General features: G+C 46.8%; 1 protein-coding gene across 2 annotated transcripts in view; it reads left to right on the top strand.

Annotated features, from left to right (window-relative positions):
- Positions 1-26,341, top strand: part of FAM20C (FAM20C golgi associated secretory pathway kinase) — a 95,847-nt gene extending 69,506 nt beyond the window's left edge. Inside the window, exons 4-10 of one of the 2 annotated variants that reach the window (XM_053276440.1) lie at positions 6,077-6,169; positions 7,958-8,073; positions 15,789-15,969; positions 16,580-16,689; positions 18,399-18,480; positions 20,591-20,650; positions 24,264-26,341. In XM_053276440.1, the coding sequence (XP_053132415.1) occupies positions 6,077-6,169; positions 7,958-8,073; positions 15,789-15,969; positions 16,580-16,689; positions 18,399-18,480; positions 20,591-20,650; positions 24,264-24,516 (895 nt within the window). In that variant the 3' untranslated portion in view covers positions 24,517-26,341. The other variant, XM_053276441.1, reaches the window with a different exon arrangement.
- Positions 26,342-27,139: the final 798 nt, after the last annotated feature.

Raw genomic sequence — 27,139 nt, 5'->3', positions numbered from 1 at the left:
AAAGGATTGATTTGTAGGTTTTTGCTTTGTGGGTGATGGTGGATCTTCAACATAGACTCGAAGTCCATTTTGCAAATGGTTAATTAGTATATATTTGCTCTGTGGGTGATGGTAGCTCTTCAACGTGGGTTTGACATCTGTCGTGGCTAATTCATAGGGCTCAACCTTCTTCTTGAACCAGCTACTCGTTTTCTGAGCAACGTCCTATACTTAGAAACGGCGTGCGTAGAAGGAAGCCCTAACGACACCACAGAGATCAACCACCAGGATTCCAGAGGCACTCAGAATAGGTGCCGGATATTTCTGCTACCCGCATTTCAATGCATTCGCCCAGCAAGTGCCGTTCATCTTCCTTAAGGATTCACTAAGCCACTAAAATGCATGCCAAGTGGTGTTAGGGAAACCCTCCCCAGCAATACTGCTATGTGTGCACATTGTAGCAAGCTCCATGCAAGGACAACAGCCTCCATCTCGGAGGCATTTCCTTTGTCGACCAACTGCCTCTTTCACTTCGCAGCAGGAGTTTGGGATTATCTTGGAGCCATCTCAGTTGTGCTATTTCATGATTTGGATCGACGTTAGAGGAGGGGGAAATAGGCGTCAAGAAATCGACAGCCTCCTCATCAGCTGCTATGGGGGAAAATCCATAAGGAATTGGAAAAAAAATTCACACAGGGGAAGAAAAAGACTCCTTGGACAGGGAGAGAGAAAAACTCACTGATATTCAATGCAGTGAAATGCAGGAGGCTAGGCGTGGTGACCAGTAAGGGACATATACTGAGTCAGACCCTTGGTCCATTTAGCTCAGTATTGTCTACACCAGTGATTCTCAAACTTGGGTCCTCAGGTGTTATTGGACTTCAACTCCCATAATCCCCAACCAACGGCCACTGACGCTGGGGATTATGGGAGTTGAAGTCCAATAACACCTGAGGACCCAAGTTTGAGAATCCCTGGTCTACACTGACTGGCAGCTAGGGATGTTCACGAGTCAATTTTTTAAAATTTGATTTGTACCCGAATCGAATCACCCCTGATTTGTTTGGGGTCCAAATCCGGCCGACTAGCACAGGGGCGATTTGTTTGGTCCACAAATCACCTGAAACCGGTAGATTCGGGTACAAATCGTTTTGCACCCAAATCGATTCGCGCAGGCAGTGATTCTCTCAGCAGCAGGAAGGAGGTGGGAAAAAAATTCCCTTTCTTTTCCTCAGTCAGGAGAGCAGGAACAAAAAGCAGAGAATCCACTCCAGGCAGCAGGCAAGGCAAGGCAAGGCAAGGCAAGGCAAGGCAAGGCAAGGCAAAGCTCTTCTGGTGCTCTCTTTCTCCCCCCCCTCCTCCCACAAGGCAGGAAGGCAGAATGGTGACTAGCTGCCTCCTTAAGTTCATTGGAAAATCCCTCCTTCGAACTCCCCCCACCCTTGTCCCTTCTTTGACCCTTCCCCTAGCCAATGCAGGGCCAGTCACCCCTGGCAACACAAGATTTGAATGGAAACGAGCCAATCTGGAGCCGGCAGGGAATCAGCATCAGATGCTGGGGTGTGGTTTAGCTTCCAAACAGGGCTGCGTGTCCCCGTTTGGGAGTTCGATTGGCCAGCACGGCCAGGAGCCACTCTCCCTGCCTTTAAAAGGCAGGGGACTTGCTCCGGACGCACTGAGAATGCAGTGCTGGCCGATTTAGCTCAAAAACAGGGTCGCACAGCCCTTGCGCAAGGTGCGGCCCGGGTTCTTTGAACCCATCTGCTCAGTGGTGGCTCCGTCCCTGGTGCGGGCCTGCCCTCTCTCCTGCTGCTACTCCCTGCAACTGGGATTCAGAGGTACCTTGCCTCCGAGGCTGGAGGTGGCCCACAGCCACCAGACTAGTAGCCACTGAGAGGCCTGTTCTCTGTGAATTTGTCTAAGCCCCTTTTCAAGCCGTCCAAGCTAGTGGCCACCCTGCAGGGCTTTCCTTGCGTTCTCATGAGGAGCACAGAATAATCTTAGCATTCGTAATTAGTCGGCATTGCACTCCTTGCAAAACCCGTCATTGCTGTCTCTGCTGTTGCTTTGGAACTGCAGGGAGCGAATAGAGAAGTGAGTCTTCTGCAAATGTATTGCTCCTGTGGAGACATCATGACCGCCCCGTCTGTGAGACAGGCAGCAGCGAGGAACAATGACGGTTTGGGTAGATAGCTTTGCTCTCCTGATTAGGATCTGCCCCCTCCTTCAAGATTTCATTTCGGGATCACGATTCTCCTTGTCGCGGAATCGCTGCAGTACGTTTCCACTCGGCGGGAGATTAAAGGCGCTATTGATTAGTTAATTAGCCAGATTTTGGGAAGCTTATCAGTAACATCCAGTAAGTTCTGTGAAGTATTCCATTGGATAAGCATCTTTTGTCAGAGAATCTTCACAGAGTTTTTTGTTTTGTTTTTTTTTTGAACACACACCCACAGCGGTTGAAAAACAATGGTTTTTCATTGCAAGGGTAATTCTGAAATGATCGCTTCCTCTCAGGTTAGGCAGCTTGTTCAAACACACCTGGGCATGGATCATCAATACATCAATGGGAGGGGATGCTCCCAATTTCAACATATTTATTTCATTTTTAGTTACATTGAGATGAATTGTTTTTCATGATCATTGTCATGCTTTGTCGGGGAGGTGGTATGTCAATCTGAATTCAATCTTAATTAAGTAAATATTGCATATACTACCATATCAGAGCTTTGGAGAAGAGAGCTGGTCTAGTGGTAGCAAGCATGACGTCCCTCTAGCTAAGCAGGGTCCACCCTGGTTGCCTTTGAAAGGGAGACTAGAAGTGTGAGCACTGGAAGATATTCCCCTTAGGGGATGGAGAAGAACATCTAGGGAAGAGCATCTAGGAGGTTCCAAGTTCCCTCCCTGGCAGCATCTCCAAGATAGGGCTGAGAGAGACTCCTGCCTGCAACCTTGGAGAAGCCGCTGCCAGTCTGTGAAGACAATACTGAGCTAGATAGAGCAATGGTTTGACTCGGTATGTGGCAGCTTCCTATGTTACCTTCAATAATGTGGCCTTAAGGAACATAGGAAGCTGCCTGAGTCAGACCCTTGGTTCATCTCGCTCAATATTGCCTACACTGACTGGCAGCGGCTCTCCAAGGTTTCCGGCAGGAGTCTCTCCCAGCCCTACCTGGAGATGCTGCCAAGGTGTGAACCTGGAACCGTCTGCGTGCAAGCAGATGTTCTCCTGAGCTAAGGCCCCATCCCCTAAGAGAAATACCTTGCAACGCTCACACGTGGTCTCCCATCCAAATGTACACCATGGTGGACCCTGCTTAGCAAAGGGGACAGTCCATGCATGCTACCACCAGACCAGCTCTCCTCCCCACATATCTGCCCCTGTTCCATTATCCTTGTAGCCCAAGGGCAATGAGAGTGTGAGAGACTGCAGGACTTCAAGCATCTGCACGGCTAAGTGCCTTCTTGCACGTGCATAACTTTGTTCATTGTGCTAGTGCTGCGTTTGTCTGGATGTCAGCCAACATTTGGCGGCCTCATGCACTTGCCCTCATTCATAACCAGTGGAGCATGACATGGGACATGATTGGAAGTGGTTTATCGGGCCTTTGTTCCTCCTGAAATTGAGAAAGCACCCCGGTGGAGTGTACGTCAAAAATATCATGTTTTACACCCAAGCGTGGCAACTGCCAGGTTGAACGAGAAATGTGATGACTTATGGGAAATGTTATAATTGCGCTTAATAATAATTCAATAAAATGACATGCTAGTCACTAATGAGATGTTTGAAAGGATGGAATGGATCTTGTTAAACTGTGTGTGTGCATTAAGAAGAGAACAGTATTTATAGAAGCAATTCACACACACACACACACACATTCATGCATGTGTGTACGTGAACACATAACTGGCTTGGAAATCAGGTTTTCTGAACCAGCTTGAGCTGCTGGATCAGGCCCAAGGACCTCCATCTAGTCCAGCATCCTGTTTCACATAGTGGCCCACCAGATGCCTCTGGGGAGGCCACAGGCAAGAGGAATGTGCATACCCTCGATCCTGCTTCCACAACTGCAGATGGATTCTTCTTCAGGCAAAAGCTATGAATTGGCATGTTTGTATTTGTATTATATTTCTTGTCCACATGGGATGGGCTCTATACTTGTTCTTGGTTTCTCATACTGTCCTGTGTGATACGTTGCTGGTCTTTGACCATAATAAAGATAGCTATCGATCACAACTGCGGATGTAACGATAACTCCGTTCCATGAGATTTTTTTGTTTCGATTTTTACCCAAATTGAATCACCCCTGATTTGCCCCCACCCATCACCCCCAAATCTGCCCCCACCCATCACCCCCGATTCGATTTCTACCCAAATTTTCTGAATCCAAATCCAAATCAATTTGGGGCAAAAAAGGGGTCCCGGGGCAAAAGGATGGGGTGGGTGGTAGTGCGCAATGGGTGGAAGCTACCACCCAAATGTCAAAGAAATTGGGCAAAGGGGTGATTTTTAAAAGAATTTTTGAAGTTGGTGCGTCTTTAAGCTTTTCCCCCATTGGGAATAATGGGGATTTCAGCAACCTTATAGCTCCACATGGGAGGCACCAGGGTGGCCCAGAGCAGGTTGTGGTGGGTGGTAGTGCCACCCACTACCACTATTCAAAAATTGTTTTAAAATCACCCCTTTGCCCAATTTCTTTGAAATTTGGGTGGTAGCTTCCACCCATTGGGCACTACCACCCAACCCACTTTGGGCACAAAATGGAGGTCTGAATCTCCAAATTTTTCAGGTCCAAATCTGGGTTGATTTGATTTGTACCCAAATCTGGTAAATTGAGGACAGAGGTGATTTGTTTTGTCTACAAATCACTCGAATCGGCCAGATTTGGGGACAAATCGTTTTGTCCCCAAATTGTTTCACACATCCCTATTCTTTATTTTACACCTTTAAACTATTTTTAATCCCATTTTTCCGCCATAGATCAATCAATGGGTGGTTTTTCACAACTGCTAGCAAGGCACTAAGCTGAGAACATGTATATAAAATACTTTACCTATATATAAATATGATAAATAAGTAAATAAAATATCGGGAACCAGGAGTGCCCACTCCCAACGGACATGTTGAGTGAGGTCGCCCAAGGCCAGTTCCTGTGCTGTATTACCATCATTTTACCAACTTCAAGCCAACTTTCAAGAAAGGAGACACGCAAGCTCTTGTTCTCAGCTCTTGAAAAGACCATCAGTGGCCTGAGACGACACTTCATAAATCTGATGTAATTTGTTTGTTTTTAATATTGTAAAGCACTTTGGGTGCCTGGGTAGAAAGGCAGCATAAAAATGCAACACACAAGCAATAAACCTCTGCAACCAGGATTTGACATTGGCCTGACCATGTAGGTAACGCGGCACGGGAACTGGACTTTGACAGTTCCACACAACACACCGGTTCCCCATATCTTACCAATTTACTGCCTTGCCAGCGGTCATGAGAAGCTGGCCAAAGCAGCTTATAATGAAATAAACATAATAAAATAAAATAACCACACTGATTCTCCCCTTTGCAACACGAGCGTCACAATAGCAATCTACCTTACAGGATTGTTGTGCGCCTTTATGGAATAATGTCTGTGATCTGTATTTGTAGCACTTGAAATGCTCTATATAACTCGGTAAGACAGGCTACCCAGCTTGGGTTCGCTATTGACTTTACCTGAATCCAAGACTAGGTTTTTTTCCAAGCCATTTGATGGGAGAAATTGTGGAGATGTCTTAAATTCAGAGTCCTGTTCCATTTGGATAAATAGGTATAAGATGCATTTAATCTCTGTTTTTAAGGTGGCCGTCTTAAATTCAGAGTCAACTTCTATTTGGGGAAATATGGTATTATTTTGGACTACAAGACCCATCCTCCCTAGCCACAGTGGCCAATAGCCAGGGATGATGGGAGTTGTAGTCCACTAATAGTTGGAGGGGCAACATTGTGCAGCCCTGGATGAAGAGATTCTTGTAAGGGAATCTTCCAAAGGAATAATAACGTTGTTTGAGATGTTGTTCCATGTCAAGTCAGCAATCTTTCTTTCCCTTTCTTTTGCAGACAAACAAGAGAGCAGGAGACACCACCGGATTTCTTTTATTTCTCCGACTATGAAAGGCATAATGCTGAAATTGCAGCATTTCATCTGGACAGGTAAGGGAAAAAATGAAAGCGATGCTTTTTTAAAAGATGTACACAAACTGAACTACATTGAGGCATTTTGTTTTTATGTAGCACGGTTACTTTTTAAACATCACGTCACTGTTGCTTAATTTGCATCCCACTGTTCCATCCAAAAATGCACCTAAAATGGCACATAATAAACAAAAAGTCAAACAACCCTAATGCAATGGCAGTTGCCATCTAGAGCAGGAATTCTCAACGTTGGGTCTCCAGATGTTATTGGACTTCAACTCCCATAATCCCCAACCAAACACCACTGGGGCTGGGGATTATGGGAGTCCAATAACATCTGGAGACCCAACGTTGAGAATCCTTGCTCTAGAGCAGGGATTCTCAAACTTGGGTCCTCAGGTGTTATTGGACCTCAACTCCCATAATCCCCAGCCTCAGTGGCCTTTGGTTGTCCAATAACACCTGAGGACCCAAGTTTGAGAATCACTGCTCTAGAGCAACCTATTGGTAACTACTAGGGGATGGGGCTGTAGCTTAGTGGTAGAGCATTTGCTTTGCAGGCAGAAGGTTCCGTCCCTGGCAGCATCTCCAGGTCAAGCTGAGAGAGACTCCTGCCTGCAACCCTGGAGAGCCGCTGCCAGTCAGTGTAGACAATCCTGAGCTAGATGGACCAAATGTCCATGCAATGCATTGAATTTCCAAGTGGTCATCGGCCGTTCAGAATGTCCATACATTCCAATAGGCATTGGGGAAGAACCAGTGCATTTCCGTGGGCATTTCCTATCATTCATTTTAGGATGAAGCTATAGCTCAGTGGTAGAGTATATGCTTTGCATGCAGAAGGTCCAAGGCTCATTCCCTGGTCTCTCCAGGTTGATCTGCAAAAAGATCCCTGCCTGAAATCTTGATGAAGGTGCTGCCAGTCAGTGTAGACAATACTGAGCTAGATGGTCTGACTCGGTATAAGGTTGATTCCCTGTGCTCCAGAATCAAACAACAATAAATAATAAGCAGTTTCTTCTCAATAGGCAGAGTTGAGAAGAAGAAAAAATAATCCCCTTTTATTATAGTAAGTCTAGAAACCTAATTTTCAGATAAACCACCAGAGATACTGCAATTTGGACCATTCCCCAGGAAATGGCCTGGAAAATAACCATGGTGTATAACAGGAAGCTTGCTGAGGTTCTCATAGGTTAGAGAGTTATCTCACCAAAAATGATAAGCCCGTGGCTGAATGCAGAATCATATAATTTTCAAAACCATATGATTTTCCAAGCTTCCAGATGTACAGATGTACAGTGTTTCAAGCTCTCATAAGAACATAAGAACAGCCCTGCTGGATCAGGTCCAAGGAGGCCGATCTAGTCCAGCATCCTGTTTCGCACAGTGGCCCACCAGATGCCGCTGGAAGCCACAGACAGGAGTTGAGGGCATGCCCTCTCTCCTGCCATTACTCCCCTTCTCTCCTGCCATTACTGACCTCTCTCCTGCCATTACTCCCCAACTGGTACTCAGAGGCATCCTGCCTTTGAGGCTGGAGGTGGCCCACAGCCCTCCGACTAGTAGCTATTGATAGACCTCTCCTCCATGAAGTCATCCAAACCCCTCTTAAAGCCATCCAGGTTGTTGGCTATCACTACATCCTGTGGCAAAGAGTTCCACAAGTGGATCACACGTTGTGTGAAAAAGGACCCTCACTCTGGTTTGTTTTCCGTCTGCTCAGCACTCAGCATCATAAGTTGATATGTTTACCCTTGTCTCTATGGCAAGCCATGGCTATAATGGTCTTCTATCTTTTCCCCCCAGAATCCTCGATTTCCGTCGTGTACCACCAGTTGCAGGTAGACTGGTTAACATGACCAGAGAAATAAGGGATGTTACTCGTGACAAGAAACTGTGGAGGACTTTTTTCATCTCACCAGGTATTGTGATCCAAAAATGTTCTGAATCTTCTTGTCTTATTGCCATGAAATTGCTCTCATTTTAATATAAACAGGTTGCCACTTCGTATATGCCACCTTTCCTTCCAGAAAAATGAATGTATGAACTTCACTGATGATGGCCAGAGGTGTAGAAGCCTTTAGAATAAAAGAATAGTATAGGAAAGGATAGATCTAGCCATGGGACCGGTTCAGATGGGGTGTCTGTGATAGCCCTGGCCACCAAAATGGTCAGGGACAGCATTAATGTAGTAGTTAGACCGTGTGTAAGGGAGAAGTTTGGATGTCTACCCAACACACACACAATTAGGAAAAAGAGAAAGGAACACTGGGAGGTGACCTACCTTCTCCTGCGAACAAGAGTCTACAAGATCTTGAAAGTGGCAAGGTAAAGCAGATTTCAGCACCATGGACAGCTCCATGAGAGAAGTGGCTCCAACAGCAGTGAGAGAGAGAGAGAGAGACTGAGCTCTTAAATATTTCTGAGCACAAGCTACTCCTCCTTGGCTCTTCTTCCCTGCCCGGAGAATGGAAACTTCAGAGGGGTAGCCTTCTGGCCTGGAGTCTGGCACTCCTCCTCTTCCTCTCTATCTGATTCTGCCCAGCTGTTGCTGATGCTGGCATGCAGATATCAGGGAAGGCCTTAGCATAGGAGGGATCAACTTCTCCGGTGGCTCCGGTTCTGAGGGAGTTGCTTCAGGGGGCTCAAGCACTGACGGTGCTGGGCCTGGGGTCTCCAGCTCTGGAGCTTCATGAGGTTCCAGCCAGGTGTTTGGGGCCCAGGACTGGTTCTGCCTCCTCGGGGTCAGAGTCACTACTCGGGATGAGGATCATGACACCAGGGGAAGTGAGACCTATATCTGAATCTCATGGTGGGAGGGTCTGACCCAGCTCAGAGGTTTTGTACAGTATATATTAGCAAGATATATCTCTTTGAGACTGTGTCCCTTGCAGATAGTATTTGAGAGAACCAAAAATAATTTACCTCTGAATACCATTTTCTGGGAGAGGCAACCACAGAGGAGGGCTGGTCCCTTCATGCCCTACTTGTGGCCTTCCAAGGGGCATCCTGTTGGGGGCTCCCCAGGGGCATTCCCAGAGTGTCTGCTTGGCGTACAGATGATCCCCTACTAAGTTCCCTGCTCACTGAGCAAAGAGGCGCTTTTAAAAAGTGGTGATTCTCTTACTTGAGCAGAGGGAGAGCAACCGGCCCTGTCCAACCCCAGCACAACATCCCTCCAGTGGCTGTTGCTGGTGTCTCTCTTGTGTGTCTTTTTAGATTGTGAGCCCTTTGGGGACAGGGAGCCATTTGATTTATTTATTTATATCTGTGTAAACCACTTTGGGGACTTTGGCTGAAAAGCGGTATATAAATAAATATCCGTCGTATATTTGTAAGATGCCAGAGTCAATCCCTGGCAGCATCTCCAAGTAAGGCTGGGAGAGACTCCTGCTGAAACCCCAGAGAGCCGCTGCCAGTCAAAGTAGACAATACCGACCTAGATTGACTGACCTGTGGTCTGTCTCAGTCTTCTTATGGACCTTGCATTGGTACGTATGTACTTTGCATCGGTTGTACCTTGCATCGATACAACGTTGCATCGGTACAACCTTGCATCGGTACATCGGTACGATGCAAGGTTCCTTGCATCGTGATCTGAGACAAGGAAAGGAAGCCAAAGCCAGGTGAGACCAGGAAAGCAGGGGGGGGGCTTCTCCCCATCTTCTCCACAGGCAAGAGTTCATGCCTGCCAGGCCTTTTGCTATGCCCTGACTTCATTTTAATTGCCACCTTTTGAAGCCGGCATTCCATTCTCTGCTGATGCAAAAGGGAGCTGACGAACCTGGGCATGCACCGAGAAGACCTCTGTCAAACATCTTTCATAACAGCCGACTGGCTTAGGGAACAAAGAAACCCATAGACAGATCATGTTCACGTAAACATCTTGCTTTCAAGCAAAGCCCAATTTACATCTCCTCACAATTCTTAATTGGATTCATCTCGCTCACAAAAATTGCCGATAGAAACTGGGCTCTTCTGTGCATGTCTAAAATTATGCAAAACTGTGTCGGTCATTACAGAACACAAATGTAAATCTAAAACAAATGATTACCCAACTTTGGAATGTAGAATTATGTAAGGCTCTGAACAAGACTGTTATCTTTGCTGGCAGCCCAAAGAATTGCTTCCTTTGCTTCTAGTTCCTCTGCTTGAGTTTTTGCCATCCTGCTTTGGGAAAGTATTCAGGTTGTCTTTTTGACCTTGATAGAAACTAGCATTGAAATCTCTCTCCTTTTGAAAGAGAGACAACTCCTGTGTCCTTAATAGCTGCCCAACGTGCAGGAATGTAACAGGTCATGCTTTCCTTGGCACGGAGGTGAGATGGTGGAGGGGAAGCGTGAGTTGCTACATTTCTCTCTGTAAGGCAGCTATTAAAGACTTGCATTTTGGGCAGTATACAACTGTGTTGAGAAAGAAAGAAAGAAAGAAAGAAAGAAAGAAAGAAAGAAAGAAAGAAAGAAAGAAAGAAAGAAAGAATACGGGATCCTGGAAGTCTGAACAGCAAAAATAAAACAAAGCCTTCAACACACATTCCTCAGTGTGCTGCCCAAACCACATGGGAATGAATTCTGGTTTGGACTGGAGGGGTGCTGTGCTGGGGATGGATAGGGCCAGTTGCTCTCCCCCTGCTAAATTGAAAGGGCTACCCTGGCTGCTGATATGTTTCCAGGCAAAATACAAGGTGTTGTTTATTACCTCTAAAGCCCTAAACAGCTTAGGCCCTGGGTATTTGAAAGAATGTCTTCTTCATTATGAGCCCCACTATCCATTGCAGTCGTCCATGGAGGTCCGTCTCCGGTAGCCACCGGTTTGTCCGGTGGCCACATGGAGACGGGCCTTCTCGGTTTCTGCCCCTGGACTTTGGAATGCGCTCCCTGTTGAAATAAGGGCCTCCCCATCTCTGGCAACTTTGAAAAAGGCGCTGAAGATGCATTTATTCACTCTGGCTTTCAATTAGATTTATAGTTTTAAAATTTGTAATACTGGGTTTTAAATGCTTCTTTAATGGTTTAAATGATTTTAACTGTTAATTGATTTGATGTTCTAAATGATTTTAATGGTAAACCGCCCAGAGATGCAAGTTTTGGGCAGTATAGAAATATTTTAAATAAATAACAGATAGATAGATAAAGAGAATCACCACTTTAAAAAGGTGCCTCTTTGCTCAGTTAGCAGGGGCCACTAACTGAGAACGGATTGCTGGGAAATGCTTTGGGTGTTTTGAGAAACAGTCATCTCTCCAAACATCTTCAAACATAGAAGGAGCAAGCTTGTCCTCTCTCGCCCTGCGGGCAGGACTCAAACCCATGGCTGGAAATGACAAAGGAGCAGATTTAGGCGAGAGATTCGGAAGACTGGAAGTGAGGTGTCCAATTTAGGCGCTGGCATTTGGGAAAGACATTGGTAAACTGGAACGGGCTCAGAGGAGGGCAAGAAGATGGTGAGGAGACTGGAAAGCAAGTCCTGTGAGGAGCGGTTGGAGGTTCTCTGGGCATGCTTAGCCTGGAGGAGAGAAGGCGAAGGGGAGATTTTTCACAAAGAAGGAGGAGCAGCTTGTTATCTGTCGCTGTTGAGGGCAGGACTTGGTCCAAAAGGTGGAAATTGCAAGGAAGCAGATTTAGGTTAGACATCAAGGAGAATTTCCTGACTGTAAGACAGTGGAACAGCCTGCCTCATGAAGAGCTCCTTTGCTGGAGGTTTTCAAACAGAGGCTAGGTGGCCATCTGTCTGGGATGCTGGAGCAGTTTCCTCCACTGAGCAGGGGGGTGCATTAGAAGACCTCCCAGGTCCCTTCCCCTTCTAAATTTCTATGCTTCTTGTTCTTTCTTACCCTAAGACACCTTGGGGTGAATAATGGCCCAGCAGTTTTGTTCAAGAATTACTCTCCCTAGAATGGATTAGTGTTTGTTTTTTTCCCTTTGGGGAAACCTGCCCCAAAGCATCCTGAAAGAAGGTCAGTCAATACGTACTGCTCTGTTCGGAAAGAAAAGACGACGAGAGCATTTTAGTCTGAATGCAAAGAATGGAAATAGGTCAGTAATTATTTAAATGCATTTATACATCCTTTGCAGCCGGGCACAGACTGCTATAACTCCAGGCCTCTAAAGAATGAGTGGTAATTTACTAGCAAAAAGAGACATATTAACAATGTCCGCCATGGTTTTTCGGAGTAATTGAAGCAGTAGCTTACCAAAATCAATGTAACATAGTTAGTAAGTGCTGGAGTCTTTGTTCACATTAACCAATCCCGGAGGATTATGGATCTCTGGCCCCCTCCCTGGGTAAACAAACAATGGCATCTCTGCTCCAGTTAACCGGGGACAGAGAGATTAGAATCTTTTCACATGTTTCCTTTGAATGCACTGGAGATGATTATCGCCCTCTGAGCTTTGAAAGTGCAAAAGAATAGCTAACTATGCAAACAGAACCAGCCCGCCCCCTCCCATCGCCCTCCCACCGCACTGCAAAGATGGATCAGAAGAGCGCTTCACACATAACATAGCAGCCAAGTCAGGTTTGCCTTTGTGTGTCGCCTCGACAGGGTGCCACAGCCGACACTCTGAAGAGTGTACTTGTAATGGGTAGATCTCCAACCCTATTCATGATCGTGAGAACTGGCCCACATTCATTCATTCATTCATTTATATTACAATTTTTATGCTGCCCTTCCAAAAGGCTCAGGGCGGTTTGCATTAAAGCACCTATTAAAATCAATTGACAATTAAAACAGAAATTATAAAATGACATAAAATAATAATTAACAATTAAAACATCATAAAACACCAATTAAATAGCCCAAACAAATTAAAAACAAGTTTTAAAAAGCTGAGAAAGCTTGGTTGAAGAGATGGGTTTTCAGAAGTTTCTTAAAAATTGCCAGAGATGGGGAGGCTCGTATCTTCGTAGGGAGAGCATTCCACAATCTTGGGGCAGCAGCTGAGAAGGCCCGTCTCTGTGTAGCCACCAAACGAGTTGGCGGCAACTGGAGACGGACCTCCTCAAGTGACCTCAATGGGCGGTGGGGCACATAGCAAATAAATAAGAAAGAAAGAGAGAGAGAGATGTGCATTATACAAGCAATGATCCCTGTATCAGGGATTCCCAGATGTTGTTGACTGCAACTCCCAGTATTCCCAGTTTATGACTGGGGATTGTAGGAGCTGAAGTCAACAACATCTGGAAATCCCTGTTACAGGGAACACTGCTTGTATGATGAACATTTCCCTTCTTTTTATAATGGGCCCGTTCTCATGATTGTGAATAGGGTAGGAGATCCGTCCTACCCTACTTTGGGAGTTGTGCTTGCTCCCATTTTTTTTGCTCGTGTGTGCGTTAAAGATAAGGTTGGACTCGACCACCAGGATGGTGTGCTAAGCAGCAGCTGGGTCCTTAAGATATTGGGGCTGGAATGGTTTAGGGTTTTAAAGGAGAGGGGAGCTGGTCTTGTAGGAGCAAGCATGACTTGTCCCCTTAGCTAAGCAGGGTCCACCCTGGTTGCATATGAAAGGTAGATTAGAAGTGTGAGCACTGTAAGGCATTCCCCTCAGGGGATGGAGCTGCTCTGGGAAGAGCAGAAGGTTCCAAGTTCCCTCCCTGGCAGCATCTCCAAGACAGGGCTGAGAGAGACTCCTGCCTGCAACCTTGGAGAAGCTGCTGCCAATCTGGGTAGACAATATTGAGCTAGACGGACCAAGGGTCTGACTCAGTAGGTGGCAGCTTCTTATAGGAGAGGAGAACTGGTCTTGTGGTAGCAAGCATGACTTGTCCTCTTAGCCAAGCAGGGTCCACCCTGCTTCCATACTAATGGGAGACAAGAAGGGTGAGCCCTGTAGGATATTCCCCCTCGGCAATGGAGCCGCTCTAGCAAGAGCATCTAGAGTCCAGGTTCCCTCCCTGGCAGCATCTCCAAGACAGGGCTGAGAGAGATTCCTGCCTGCAGCCTTGGAGAAGCTGCTGCCAGTCTGGGTAGACAATACTGAGCTAGGATAGACCAATGGTCTGACTCAGTATATGGCAGCTTCCTATGTTCCTAAAGCCCCTTGGATACTACCCGGAAATGGATTGGCAACCCGTGCAGAAATAGGTATTTTGCAAAACAGGTGTTTTGTGGGGTTGCACAACTTAGGCCCTCCAGTGGTTTTTGGACTGTAGCTCCCATCATCCTCAGCCAATGTAGCCAATAGGGATGATGGGAGCTGTAGTCCAAGGTCTGCAGGAGAGCCGAAGTTGTGCATCCCGGCTATAATTTGAGCACTGCAGGCAACTCCAGGTATCAGCCTGGCTGCCACATTCTGTACCATCTATGGGCGTCTGGGGGTGGGGGCCAAGTGGGGGCAGTTGCCCGCTCCTGGATTCAGCCAGTTCCCATTGAGTTCAGTGGGGCATACTCCCAGGGAAGGGGGCATAGGATTGCTGGCTTTGCCCCCTCCCCCCCAAAAAATCCCGCAGTCACTCATGGCGCCAATCTCTATTTTCCCAATACTTTTCAAGGGCAGCCCCACGCTGAATACTTCGCAAAAATGCACCGTTCCATATACCTCTTGGAGGTCCAGGGTGGCCTGCAACTCTATAGCAGCACCCGAAGGCAATGGTTTCTTAATAGCCGTTATTCCAGAATATTGTGGCACAAAGCCGCCGTCTTCTCCCCCCCACGCCCCCCGCAGAAAGAGAGTCCGAGACAGCTGAGGGTTTTCACAAAAAAACCCCCCTTTCCTAGTTTCTGCCCACTTTTGCGCACACCCTGGGCACAGAGCTGCGATGGGGGGAACTGCACAACTTTGCCCGTTGAGGATCTGGTTTCTCCCGTCAGCTCGACCTTCAGCCCTCCGATCCGTTCGCACCGGAATGGGATTATTGCTTGTAAAACAGCATGGGGCTCCCGTTGCCAGTCAGATATATGGAGCCTGTTGTGGAGAGCTTGAGAAGCACTCCATTCCACAGGATGATAAGTCAGAGCTGCAGGGACTTCTTGTCTGGCTAATGGAAGAAGTCGGGGTCTGAATACTGAGCGTTGTGTTTGAGCGAGAGAGAAATGCCTCCATAAAACGAGAGCGATTGCTGCTGTTCCCTTGTGAAACAAGTTTCATATACACATATGCATACATACACACACACACACACTAGCTGGGATAGGCACAGACCATCTGCGCCCCCTCCAGCCTGCTTCTCCCCTCCCCCGCCCACTCCCCCGCCCACTGCCTGGCGCTTTCTGACTTGTCTTGTAGCAGGGAGTAAATTGTCCCCTTTGCTAAGCAGGATAGGTTTTAGTTTGCATTTGGATGGGTGGCTACATGCTAATGCTGTAAGAGACCTCCCTTAGGGGATGGGACTGTAGCTCAGTGGTGGAGCATCTGCTTTGCATGCAAGGGGTCCCAGGTTCAATCCCCGGCAGCGTCTTCACATACGGCTGGGAGAGACCCCTGCCCGAAACCATCATTTTCAGCCGTTGCCAGTCAGTGTAGCTAGATGAACCAGTCCCTGAGCTAGATGAACCAAGGGTCTGACTCGGTATAGGCAGCTTCCTATGCTCCATCCAGCCTTAAATCCTAAATACTCCCCTGTATGTACATTATCCATATATCTTTTTAAAGGCCGAAATAAAGGTGGTTTCCCACAATTTCCTTTCTTTCCCCAGCCAACAACATCTGCTTCTATGGGGAGTGCTCTTACTACTGTTCAACGGAGCATGCCCTGTGCGGCAAACCGGACCAGATCGAAGGCTCCCTCGCTGCATTCCTACCAGACCTGTCTTTAGCGAAAAGAAAAACGTGGAGGAATCCGTGGAGACGCTCCTACCACAAACGCAAGAAAGCCGAGTGAGTATTGTAGTGAAATCTGCACTTCGGCAGAGACACTCCTGAGTAACATATGAGCAGCAGGTAGTTAATTTTCCATTGTTTTGCAGCTGGATGAACCCTCCGGGGCACTTTTACTACTACTGCTACTACTTTTAAGGTAGTTCCCATAGTCTTGGAGGGAGGTCTCAGTAGAACAAGGTCAAAACCCATTCTGTGCCGATTTTGACCTGTGTAGCTAGCACATGTCCCTGTTGGAACTCAGTAGAGCTGTTCACACATCTGTTACCGTATTTTGCATATAGTCCCCGCCCACGGCAAGTGCCCGCACCTGCCTAAAGCCCGCAACTCCGTAGGGTTCTCGTTCAAAGTCACTTGGAATGCTTGCACCCAGCTACTCCCACTGAAAGATAAATGGGGCAGCGGAGAGAGAGACAGGGAAGCAGGGGGAGTGGCCTGGTGCAGGGAAAGGGTCACAAGGAGAAACAGGACAGTGGGGAGAGAAAAGGGGTGGTGGGGAGAGGCAGGAGAGAAATGCAGTCCTCTTCTTTGATTCCAAGTCAAAACTCTTGTTGACCTTAATAGTGGAAGCTTTGCAGCGAAGCCATTTTGAATGTCTTGTCTTCTCCAGGTGGGAGGTTGATCCAGACTATTGTGAAGAGGTCAAACAAACGCCACCTTACGACAGGGGGACCCGAGTACTAGATATCATGGATATGACCATTTTTGACTTCCTCATGGGTATGTGTCCCATAGCGTAAAATTCTAACAACCCAGCCTTGAACGGCCAAAATGGGTGCACCCTCTCTTCTTATCTCAAATAGGGTTACCCGTCTTTGTTTTGTATTGGCCTTACTCCGGATAGCAACCCAACTTGCCGACATTCAGCTTTGACTCATCATTTTATTCCAGTACAAGGAAAAGCTTCAGCAGCTCAGTTTCTGCAAGCCAGACTTCTTATATTTTCTTATAAGAAAGAGAATTCATAAAGCAGGGCAGAGTTCTCCTTGGGATACTCAAGCTGTATTTGGGCTGTATCATTTCAAGACATTCATATGATGGAATTCTCCTCTCTTTAAAAAAAGAAATCCCTGCATCATTGAAAAATGGGGCGAAGGATCACCATTTTATTATTTTTATTTTATTTATCATATTTTTATACCGCCTGATATGTATCTCTATAGGTGGTGCCATTCTTCCTGACATGTTTTAATGTAAACCGCCCTGAGCCTTTTGGAAGGGCGGTATAAAAGTTTTATTAATGATGATGATGCCACAGAAATCACCATCAGCCAATTACAAAAAGCAGCTTTACTGGGAACAGCCTATATTCTGCGACGATATCTATAACAACTAACAATAAAGTTCTGGCATCCCAGGTCCTTGGGAAGGACTCGATGTCTGGATAAAACAAACCAGTCAATAACACCTGTCTGACTGTGTAAATAAGAAATAATAATGTGAGTTTTCTGTATGCAGGGAGTTATTTTGTATAGATCTGCATTCCGGCACAGGAGTCCCCATCTGCACTCTTAAGTGGTACAGCCCAGATCCAGTTTAGCACATCGGTGAATGCCAGCCCGTCTCTCAGAACTTTTGTGTTGTTGATTGGCCACTAGTTCTTAGGAGGGATTGTCTTTGGGACTGATCTGATCCTTGCAAACTTCACAAGAGAGCCTCTCCTCACACGCCTGACAAAGCTTGCAAGAAGCAGGAGGAGAGAAGAGGAGACTGCTGCTCCTCCCCACCCCCATGCCACTTTCAAAGTTTGTAAGGATCGCTTTTGAGAGGGGACTGGTCCCCACCAGGGAGATGAGGCAAGGCAGCATTTGACGTCTCGCCTCAGGTGCCCCTGGCTCCTGTCTGAGCGTTGCCATTGGCAAAGGGCTCTTTGACCTCTTCCTCCCCAGTGTGGACAGCAACCGAGGCTTTTGCTGAGCCCTTCATTTAGAAATCTGCTCATATTGCTATGTCTTGGCTCGCACACAGACATGAGTGGTTGAGATGCATCGGCAGCCTCTCCCAGAACCACTATTCACACTGCAGAAGAGCCCTTTGCCTATGAATTAACATGGCCCTCGGGGACGTATTTTCAGGAGGCACAGTGGGCTTCAGAGGAAAGGGGAGAAAGCCAGAGATTGCTGGTTCGAATCCCCACTGGTATGTTCCCCAGACTATGGGAAGCACTGATATCGGGCAGCAGCGATATAGAAAGATGTTGAAAGTCCTCATCTCATACTGGGCGGGAGGAGGCAATGGTCAGCCCCTCCTGTATTCTCCCAAAGACAACCACAGGGCTCTGTGGGCGACGGCACACTTTACTTTACCCTTAGTCCCAGTGCAGCATTAGTCTGAATGTCAGCCGCCAAAGTTTCTCAGAAATATCTGCCCTGCTGCCTTTTCTGCCTTAAAGCCATTGAGTGAACCATGTCCTTACATCTCCTTCGTAGGCAACATGGATCGACATCACTACGAAACCTTTGAGAAGTTTGGAAATGAAACGTTTATTATCCACTTGGACAACGGAAGAGGGTAATTGCTCGAATGGCTGGGTTTGGTGGGACCAGATGGTTATGGTCTAGTCTCATTCCGAGTACGATCGCCACCTTTTTTTCCGGGAGAAAGTGGACATGTGTGAAACAGCCTTAGCAAGTTAGTCCGTTGGCCCACTGAGGCGACCATTATCCAATGTCCCAGAGGTATAAGGATCTTGCCTAGCTTCTTGAGGCATTATTACCTGGCAGTGCTAGGGATTGAAGCTAGAACTGCATGCATGCCATGTATGTGCTCTTCCAGTGAGCGAAGGCACTCTGTGAAAGCTCTGTGTCTTTAACAGTGGAAGAGAAGAAGAAGCCCACAGGTACAGCTCTGCTCATCCTTGCATGCCTGCCCACACAAGAGGGCTCAGTGGCTGATTTCCTGTTCTAGAAAGCATCACTAAATGTATGCAGCACCTTTAGGAAGGCTCAGGCCCTTGATGTGGTAATTCTGCTAAGCTCAAAGGCATCTATTCCCAGAGTAGGCAATCTTGGATCTCCAGCTGTGGTTGAACTACAACTCCCATCATCCAAAATAAATTGTGATTGGGGTTGATCGGAGTTGCCGGGAATGATAGAATGAGACCCAATGGTTGCCTGCCTTCTCCTGGTCTATTCAGTGCCGGGGTTGCAGATCTCCCGAGAATTCTCCTGCGCACTGCCTTAAAAAGGAATATAGGAAGCTGCCATATACTGAGTCAGACCCTTGGTCCATCTAGCTCAGCATTGTCTACACAGGCAGGCAGTGGCTTCTCCTGCATTGCAGGCAGGAGTCTCTCTCAGCCCGATCTTGGAGATGTTGCCAGGGAGGGAACTTGGAACCTTCTGAATGCAACCATGAAGATGCTCTTCCCAGAGCAGCTCCATCCCCTAAGGGGAATACCTTCCATTGCCCACACATGTAGTCTCCCATTCAAATGCAAACCAGGACAGAATCTGCTTAGCAAAGGGGATTTCATGCTTGCTACTTCAAGACCAGCTTTCCTCTTGCCTTGATTTTTCTGTTTAAACTGTTTTAAATGTTTTAATTGAAAATGGTTTTAAGCTGTTTTTAAATTGTTTTGTAATGATGGTTGTTCAATGACTGGTTCGCGGGTTTTATTTTTGCTGCTGTGCCATTTCCTGGGGCGGTATATAATGGCTTCCCAGAGCCATTTGGATGGGGCAGTATAAATGTGATAGATAAATAAATAAATAAATACATCCTCTCTAATAAAAGCCTTGGTGTCCATCCATGGACACCCAGGTGTGTGTCCGTGTCTCCTTCGGCCGTTCTGGGCATGCGTGGAGCGCATGCCCAGAATGCGCCGAGGGAGACACGACCGTGGCGACCAGGCGGTCATGATGGCCGGGAGGAGAAGCGGCCGCCGCGAAGCCGGGCGGGGGGAAGAGGCGGCAGGGGAAGCTGGCCGAGGCAGCGGCGAAGTCATGGCCGAGGCCTGGCCGCGCCACCGAAGCCGGCCTGGTGGCAGCGCCGAAACCAGGCGGGGGAGAGACTTTGGGGCCCTTGCCCGGCCGGGGAGACCGGCCATGGCATGGAGGCTGGCGGCAGGAGGGGGAATGGCGGTGGGGGTCCGGAGCGCTTACTAGCGCCCGTTATTTAACGGGCCAAAAATCACTTGTGATAAATAAACAAATAAAGGCTCTCCCAGTGCAGCCAAAGAGATTGGGGCCAATCAGTGCCTGTGACCTACAAGTCTCAATGGGATCAGCCCTGCATCAAGCACCTTTTGATTTTCACAGGCCAGGGCATCATATATTCGAGGACTTTCCCTGTCCGGATAGGCTCCTGATCCTAAGAATTGCACAGAAGGGGAACTCCAAGCTGTGACTGTTCCCATCACTCCAATCCTCTGGCATCCCTTTGGGGGCTAGGCCTAAAAACTCACTTCATAGACTCCTCTACCACTGCTCTTCTTAGCTGCCATCTCTGGGTCGTGATGGCTGGGAAGTGGGGGCCATTGGAAAGACACAATTTGGCAATGGCCGTGCTCCCCATAACCAGCTCCACCCAGGTTAACCCACATCATTCCAGCCTATGACATGGTCCATTTGACACATCAAGGTACCACCCTGGTAATCTTTTTCTTTCTTCTCCACCATAGGTTTGGTAAATATTCCCACGACGAACTTTCCATCTTGGTGCCTTTAAACCAGTGTTGCAAGTACGTCTTTCTGGATCTTTTGGGACCTGGGTGGTTAAAATGGGGCCAGATGTGCTGGAAGCAGGGGTGGTGCCGAAATTTCACAAGAGTGAAATCTGAAGGGAATTTTAGGGTTCCTCCCCAGATGAAATATCTGAGAGTGTTTAAGGAAAGTCAAACACATTTAGCAATACAGGAACAGAGGAAGCTGCCTTATACCAAGTCAGACCCTGGGTCCATCTAGCTCAGGGATTCTCAACGTGTGGGTCCCCAGATGTAATTGGACTTCAACTCCCATAATTCCCAACCAAAGGCCACTGGGGCCGGGGATTATGGGAATTGAAGTCCAATAACATCTGGGGACCCACATGTTGAGAAACCCTGATCTAGCTCAATGTTGTCTACACTGACTGGCAGCGGCTCTCCAAGGTTTCAGGCAAGAGTCTCTCCCAGCCCTACCTGGAGATGGAGAGAGAGAACCTGAGATCTTCTGCATGCAAGCAGATGCTCTATTACTGAGCAACGGCCCCATCCCACAAGGGAAATATCTTACAGCACTCACTTGTAGCCACCCATCCAAATGCAAATGCTTTGCTAAGCAGGACAGACCCTGCTTAGCAAAGGGGGTCATTTACGCTCGCTACCACGAAACTAGCTCACTTCTACAAGACCAGTGAAGTTTCTTGGGAGGTTTCTGCATATCCCTAATTTCAAGAAGAGTGCCCTTTTAAGCGAATTTCAGGCTTTCTCCCACAGCGAGACATAGAATCTCCAAGGGAGATCCAACCCATTTCTATAAGACAAGCAAAATATCTCAGGAGCCTTCTGCACATCTGTAGCTATAAGTGCCTTGAGGCCTGGGAGCTTGGCAGGTGACTTCTAAAGAGCATTAGCCCATCCAGCACAGTACTGAATTTCCCTGAATCCAAGACTAGGTTTTTTCCAAGTTCTTTGATGTTAGAAATCTGAGGATCATCTTAAATCTGTACACCACCTAGAGATTTTTATACTAGGTGGTATAGAAATGCAATCAATCAATCAATGAATAAATAAATTATAAATAAATCTGGATTCCTCTTCCTTTGGGACAAATACAGGTATAACCAAAATGTAACCACTATTTTTAAGGGGGTTGTCTTAAATTCAGGGTCATCTTGTATTTGGGTAAATACGGTATTGTCTTCTCCAATGCCCCCATCTTCCGCAAGCAAAATATTTCCTCTGCATTACCCAAAAGGCAAAAATTCAGACAGGAAGAGGTTTTTTTTATACTGAGGACAGGGAGCACAAAATAGGGCCTGTCATGGGTAAAAGGGGGTCCGTGAAGGGATACGGTAACTTGGCCAGGAGATCCTGACAAACGGATTCAAAGTCAACCCAGGAAGCTGAAGGAGAGGGTGGGAAGTAGGAAACTCTTGGCGAGTTTGTGGTTGCAGTGAGGAGTAGGAAAATGAAGGCTTTAAAACACCGTTGTGAATGAAGGCATGGTAGGGGAGAGATCAAAGCAGCAGAGCTGTTCGGAGGCATGTTCTGAAGCCTCTGCCAGCATCCCCATACAAAGAGCTACTGTGGCATAGCGGCTAAAAGCAGGAGTTTAGAAACTGGGAGTCACCCCCAAAGGTTCAGCCCAGCCAAGAATGCATCGAGTTGTCTCAGAAGGAGCCATTCTCTCTCCACTTCGGCCCATCCTAAGGCCCCAGATGTGTAATGCAAGGTTACTAGGCCAAGAGGCCAATTTGAAAGTGGTGGCTCCTTTGGAGTGAGCAGGAGGAGAGCAAGAATCCATATGCAAGCATCGCAATCGCTGGTGCTGGTGTTGGTGTCTCCCTTGGTTTCTCTTTTGAGATTGTGAGCGACTTTGGGGCAGGGAGCCCTCTTGAGGCCCTCTTGGAGCACCCAGTTTGGGAATCACACCTGCTTACTGGTCCCAGAGGGACCTTTCCAAGAAGGGATAGTCTTATATTTGGAAGGGGTTGAGCAACTATCCCTGTCCATCCCAACAAAGTGTGCCTTCCAGTGTCTGTTAACTGGTGTCTGCCTTTGGTTTCTTTTCCAATTCTCCCCCATTCCCTTTGCAGAATCCCTGGGTTTAATTTGGTGCTTGCTGTTCTTAGCTACAAGCTCGAAAGCAATTTGATGCCTCCCAACCAATGAAACAACCTTTTTGACGTCTCAAGTTACCTGAGCCTTCCTGAGTGTACAAAGTGTACCTTTCATTCAGAATCTTCCGGTCCTCAAAATAGATGACTAATACCAGCTTTTTTTAAAAAAAAAAAGTTTAAAACTAGCTTTTCCTTAACAGAGGGGAGATCAAAAGGGGTGTACAAAAGAACCCCACTAGATCAGGCTAACAATCCATCTACTTTCCCACAGCATCCAACCAGATGCCTCCAGGAAGCCTATATACAGGACGTGCTATTCCCTCCCTTCCAGGCAGAAACTGGAATGTTGTGATATACTGCCTCTGATCATGGAGGTTCCATCAGCAATCATGGCTGTTGATAGACTTCTCCTCCTCCATGAGTATTCTACTCCCGCTTTAAAGCCATCTGACCTAGAGGCTATCCCTATATCTTTTGGCACTGAATTCCATACATCAGTAGTATGGAATTCTGCAATATAAGTTGTACATTCTCTCTTTTGCCCTAGATATACTCCCAATCAATTTCACTGGATGGCATCAAGTTCAAGAGAGGATTAGGGTGTTGTTGTTAAGACTTCTTCCTTTCCCTCTCCCACTCTGAAATCCACAGAGTAAGGGACTAAGGTTAGACCTTGGTGATCATTTTGTGGGCAAAATGCTTGAGAGCCAGCATGATGTAGTGGCTAGAATGTTGGACTGGAACCAGGGAGGCCCAGGTTCAAATCCCCGCTCAGCCATGAAACTCATGGGGTGACTCTGGACCAGTCACTTCTCTCTCAGCCTAGCCCACCTCACAGGGTGGTCGCAAGGAGAAACTTAACCATGCGCACTTCTCTGAGCCCCTTGGAGGAAAAGTGGGATATACATGTAAAAATAAATAAATAAAATAAATTATGGTATCCATGAAAATCTGATAGCCTTCCTGTTTTCCCCCTGCCTCTACTTTCTTCTATCTCCTTTGCATCTCTTTTTAGATTGTGAGCCCATTTGTGACAGGGAACTATCTTCTCATCAATGCACGCAGATGCAAATAAAATAAACAACAAAAACTAACAGTGATGATGATGATGATGATGATGATGATGATGATGATGATCAACATCCAGACTACCTTAGTCATGACTAAGTCCCGTTGAAGTTGATGGAAGTGGCTGACATCTTGATTAAGTTATTCAATAGTACTACTAGGAGTTACGCTAAAGGTCTACTTAATTTCAACAGGACTACTAATGAGTAATTTAGTCTGGCTGCGAGCTAGTTGTGTGGCAAAGTGGGGGAAGGAAGGTTTGAAAAAAAGAGAGCAGGAAATTTATCAGCCTGAATAATACTCCCTCAAGACAGTCACAAGACCTTCTGCTTCTGAGGGAGAAAGCTGGCTAAAACGTTCTCCATGCTTAGGCACAGGCTCGGTCAACACGTGCACACCAGGGATATACTGGAACGTTGTAATAATGTAATCTTCAAATTGCCTTTCCGTTCCACCTTTTCCAGAATAAGGAAGTCCACCTATCTGCGGTTACAGTTACTAGCCAAGGAAGAGTACAAACTGAGCCACCTGATGGAGGAATCCTTGCTGAATGACAGAATTGCGCCCATCTTGTACAAGCTGCATCTCGAAGCCATGGACCGTAGGCTCCGGATAGTTCTGAAGGCCGTCAGTGACTGTATAGAGAAAGATGGCTACGATAGCGTGGTGGAAAATGACTTTCTCGCCGACATCAACACGCTGGCGACCAAGAGGTAGTGACATCAGAGGACCGCTTTTTCCGAGCTTTGTAAGAAGGATGCAGCAGCCGAAAACAGTCTCGCGGAAGACTGTGTGATGCCACTTTGCGAATTCAGTGAATTCAGAAATGTGATTATAATTGTTCTCAAAGTAGCTAAGGCATAGACTCTGCAAAGGATTAGGCTGAGGGGTGGGGAAGCTTGTAGCCTCTGGGGGCTCATGTGGCCAGCTGAACCAATGGTTGTTGCTCTTGGGGAGTACCCCTGTTTTCAACGGCTGTGACCCATCAAGGATTTCATGGTCTTCATAGAGCTTTTGGCTCCAAATCATTTCCTCCAATGACAGCATTGGATTACACATTGTGGGTGGAGCTTCTGGCAAGCCCCGCCCAATGAGATGTTAACTGTAGTTCCTGCAGTGAGTAAGTGTGTGGACAATCCCTCTCCTTCCTACACACACACACACGCACACATACACTGCACGTGGGCGGAGCTTACCCCCCCACATGGGGAAGGGTGGGCAATCCATCAAGATGGAAATATCAGGTTGGACCAGGGTTGTCTATCCCTGGAGTAAGTCACACTTGGAAATTAATTAATTAATCGCACTAAATTAATTAATGGTCACACCTGGAAATGAATTCCCCAAACAGGATTTGGATTTTATATATATATATGAAATCACTAAGGAATGACACTTGTCTGCTGGCAAAATGCACCTCTTCCCTTTCTTTTGTTTTGTTTTGTACAGAAAGCAGATCTTTATTTAATATTTTGTATTTATATGTGCGATAGCAATGTTACACATGCATACCAAATGCTACGGGAGGTGGGGAGAAACTGGGTCATATCTTGCAACTCAGGAGGGAAATCTGTATAGAACCAGTCTATACTGGGACTGTACCACTTCGGAATGTAGAGGGGGATGGATCTCACATTTGGATGTCCCACCACTTCAATACAACATGCATATAAAAATCTTGCATGCCAGGGAGAAAGCTAGCCTAGAAATATTCTCCTTGACATACTAATTTTCAGTACTAGATTTCAGTACATACAATGTACATATTAAAGGAAAGGCATGTGGTATGGTCCTTTCCAGGACTGAACCATTCTGGGATACAGGCTGGAGAATGCTTTCACCATGCCAGACTCCTTCAGCAGAAAATAAATTTGGCATGGCAAAAGCATTCTCCCACCTGTATCCCAAAATGGTTCAGTCCTGGAAAGGATCATACCACGTGCCTTTTCTTCAATATGCACATCATCCCTTAGTTTCTTGAGTTAACGTTCGAGCTTTTCTTTCTTTCTTTCTTTCTTTCTTTCTTTCTTTCTTTCTTTCTTTCTTAAATTGCTTCTCCCCATCCCAACCCTCACGCACACCTCCTCAACATTTTAAGGATGAAAACATCTCAAGCGGTTTGCAAAGCAAAAGCAAACAATCAAAACACAAAATATCCAAACCCAGACACACGAAGTTACAGCAACATCGTCGGAAAAGGATTTTGATAATTGGGTGCGTTGACAGGAATACTTGAATGTGGTTTTACAAAGTGATGTTTTAAAAAAAAAAAATAATGACAAATTGTACTATTTATCCACAAGAAAGTCGCAGCTCTTCTCTTTCTAGACCGTCTTAGCTGGGCTGCTGCTTTCCCGACTTTGCTTTTGATAGTTTTCATGTAAATATACAAGTTTAAGAAAAGGAGAAAAACAAAACAAAAAAAAAGCTGCTTTCGACAGCGATAGACTTCCTTTTTGCAGCAATTTGTGTGTATGTGTGTGTGTGTGTGGATTTGTTTGAAATGTGGTTCCCAGTGCAATAAAGATATGGCAAACGTGTAGCCAGAAAGATTACATGAATTTTATTTCCAGGGGGAAGCTGTTTCTCCTGGCCTGGGATATTGACAGCATTGGGCCAACTTTACACATGCCTTGGATCAATTCTAGAGTGTCCCTTGGTGATCAGGGGATTCAAAAACTGCAGGAGATTGTTGAATTCCTTGAGGGAACATGAAAAGTTTTAATTATGAAAATGGAGGGGAGGGCTGTGGGCCTGAGTCGCAGCTCTTCTAAAGACCTAGCAATGCCACTGCTCCTGGCTGATGCTTGAGATTACATAGGAACATAGAATGCTGCCTCTTACAGAGTCCGGCCATTGGTCCGTCTAGCTGAGTATTGCCGACACAGACTGGCAGCAGCTTCTCCAAGGTTCCAGGCAGGAGCCTCTCTCAGCCCTATCCGGAGATGCTGCCAGGGAGGGAACTGTCTGCATGCAAGCATCTAGATGTTCTTCCCAGAGCGGCCCCATCCCCTGAGAGGAAACTCTTACAGTGCTCACATGTAAGAGTACTTACCATACAAATGCAAAGCAGGGCAGACACTGCTTAGCAACGGGGACAATTCATGCTTGCTGGCACAAGGTTCGTAGAGCTTTTTTGACCAGGTTGAATGCAGTCATTCTGTTTCTTCCCACATGAACCTGCCTGTCAACTAAGCTGTTGGCTCAGGGGATGGGGGGCATAGCTCTGTCACAGAGAACAGGCCTCGCGTGCAGAAGGCCCCAGGTTCAATCCCTGGCAGCATCTCCAGGTAGGGCTGGGAAGGGCTCCAGCCTCAAATACTGGAGAGCTGCTGCCAGT

Source organism: Hemicordylus capensis, chromosome 13, assembly GCF_027244095.1.
Source record: "Hemicordylus capensis ecotype Gifberg chromosome 13, rHemCap1.1.pri, whole genome shotgun sequence".
In the NCBI taxonomy this organism is placed as follows: Eukaryota; Metazoa; Chordata; class Lepidosauria; order Squamata; family Cordylidae; genus Hemicordylus; species Hemicordylus capensis.
This window is presented reverse-complemented; position numbering and strand designations above follow the sequence as displayed.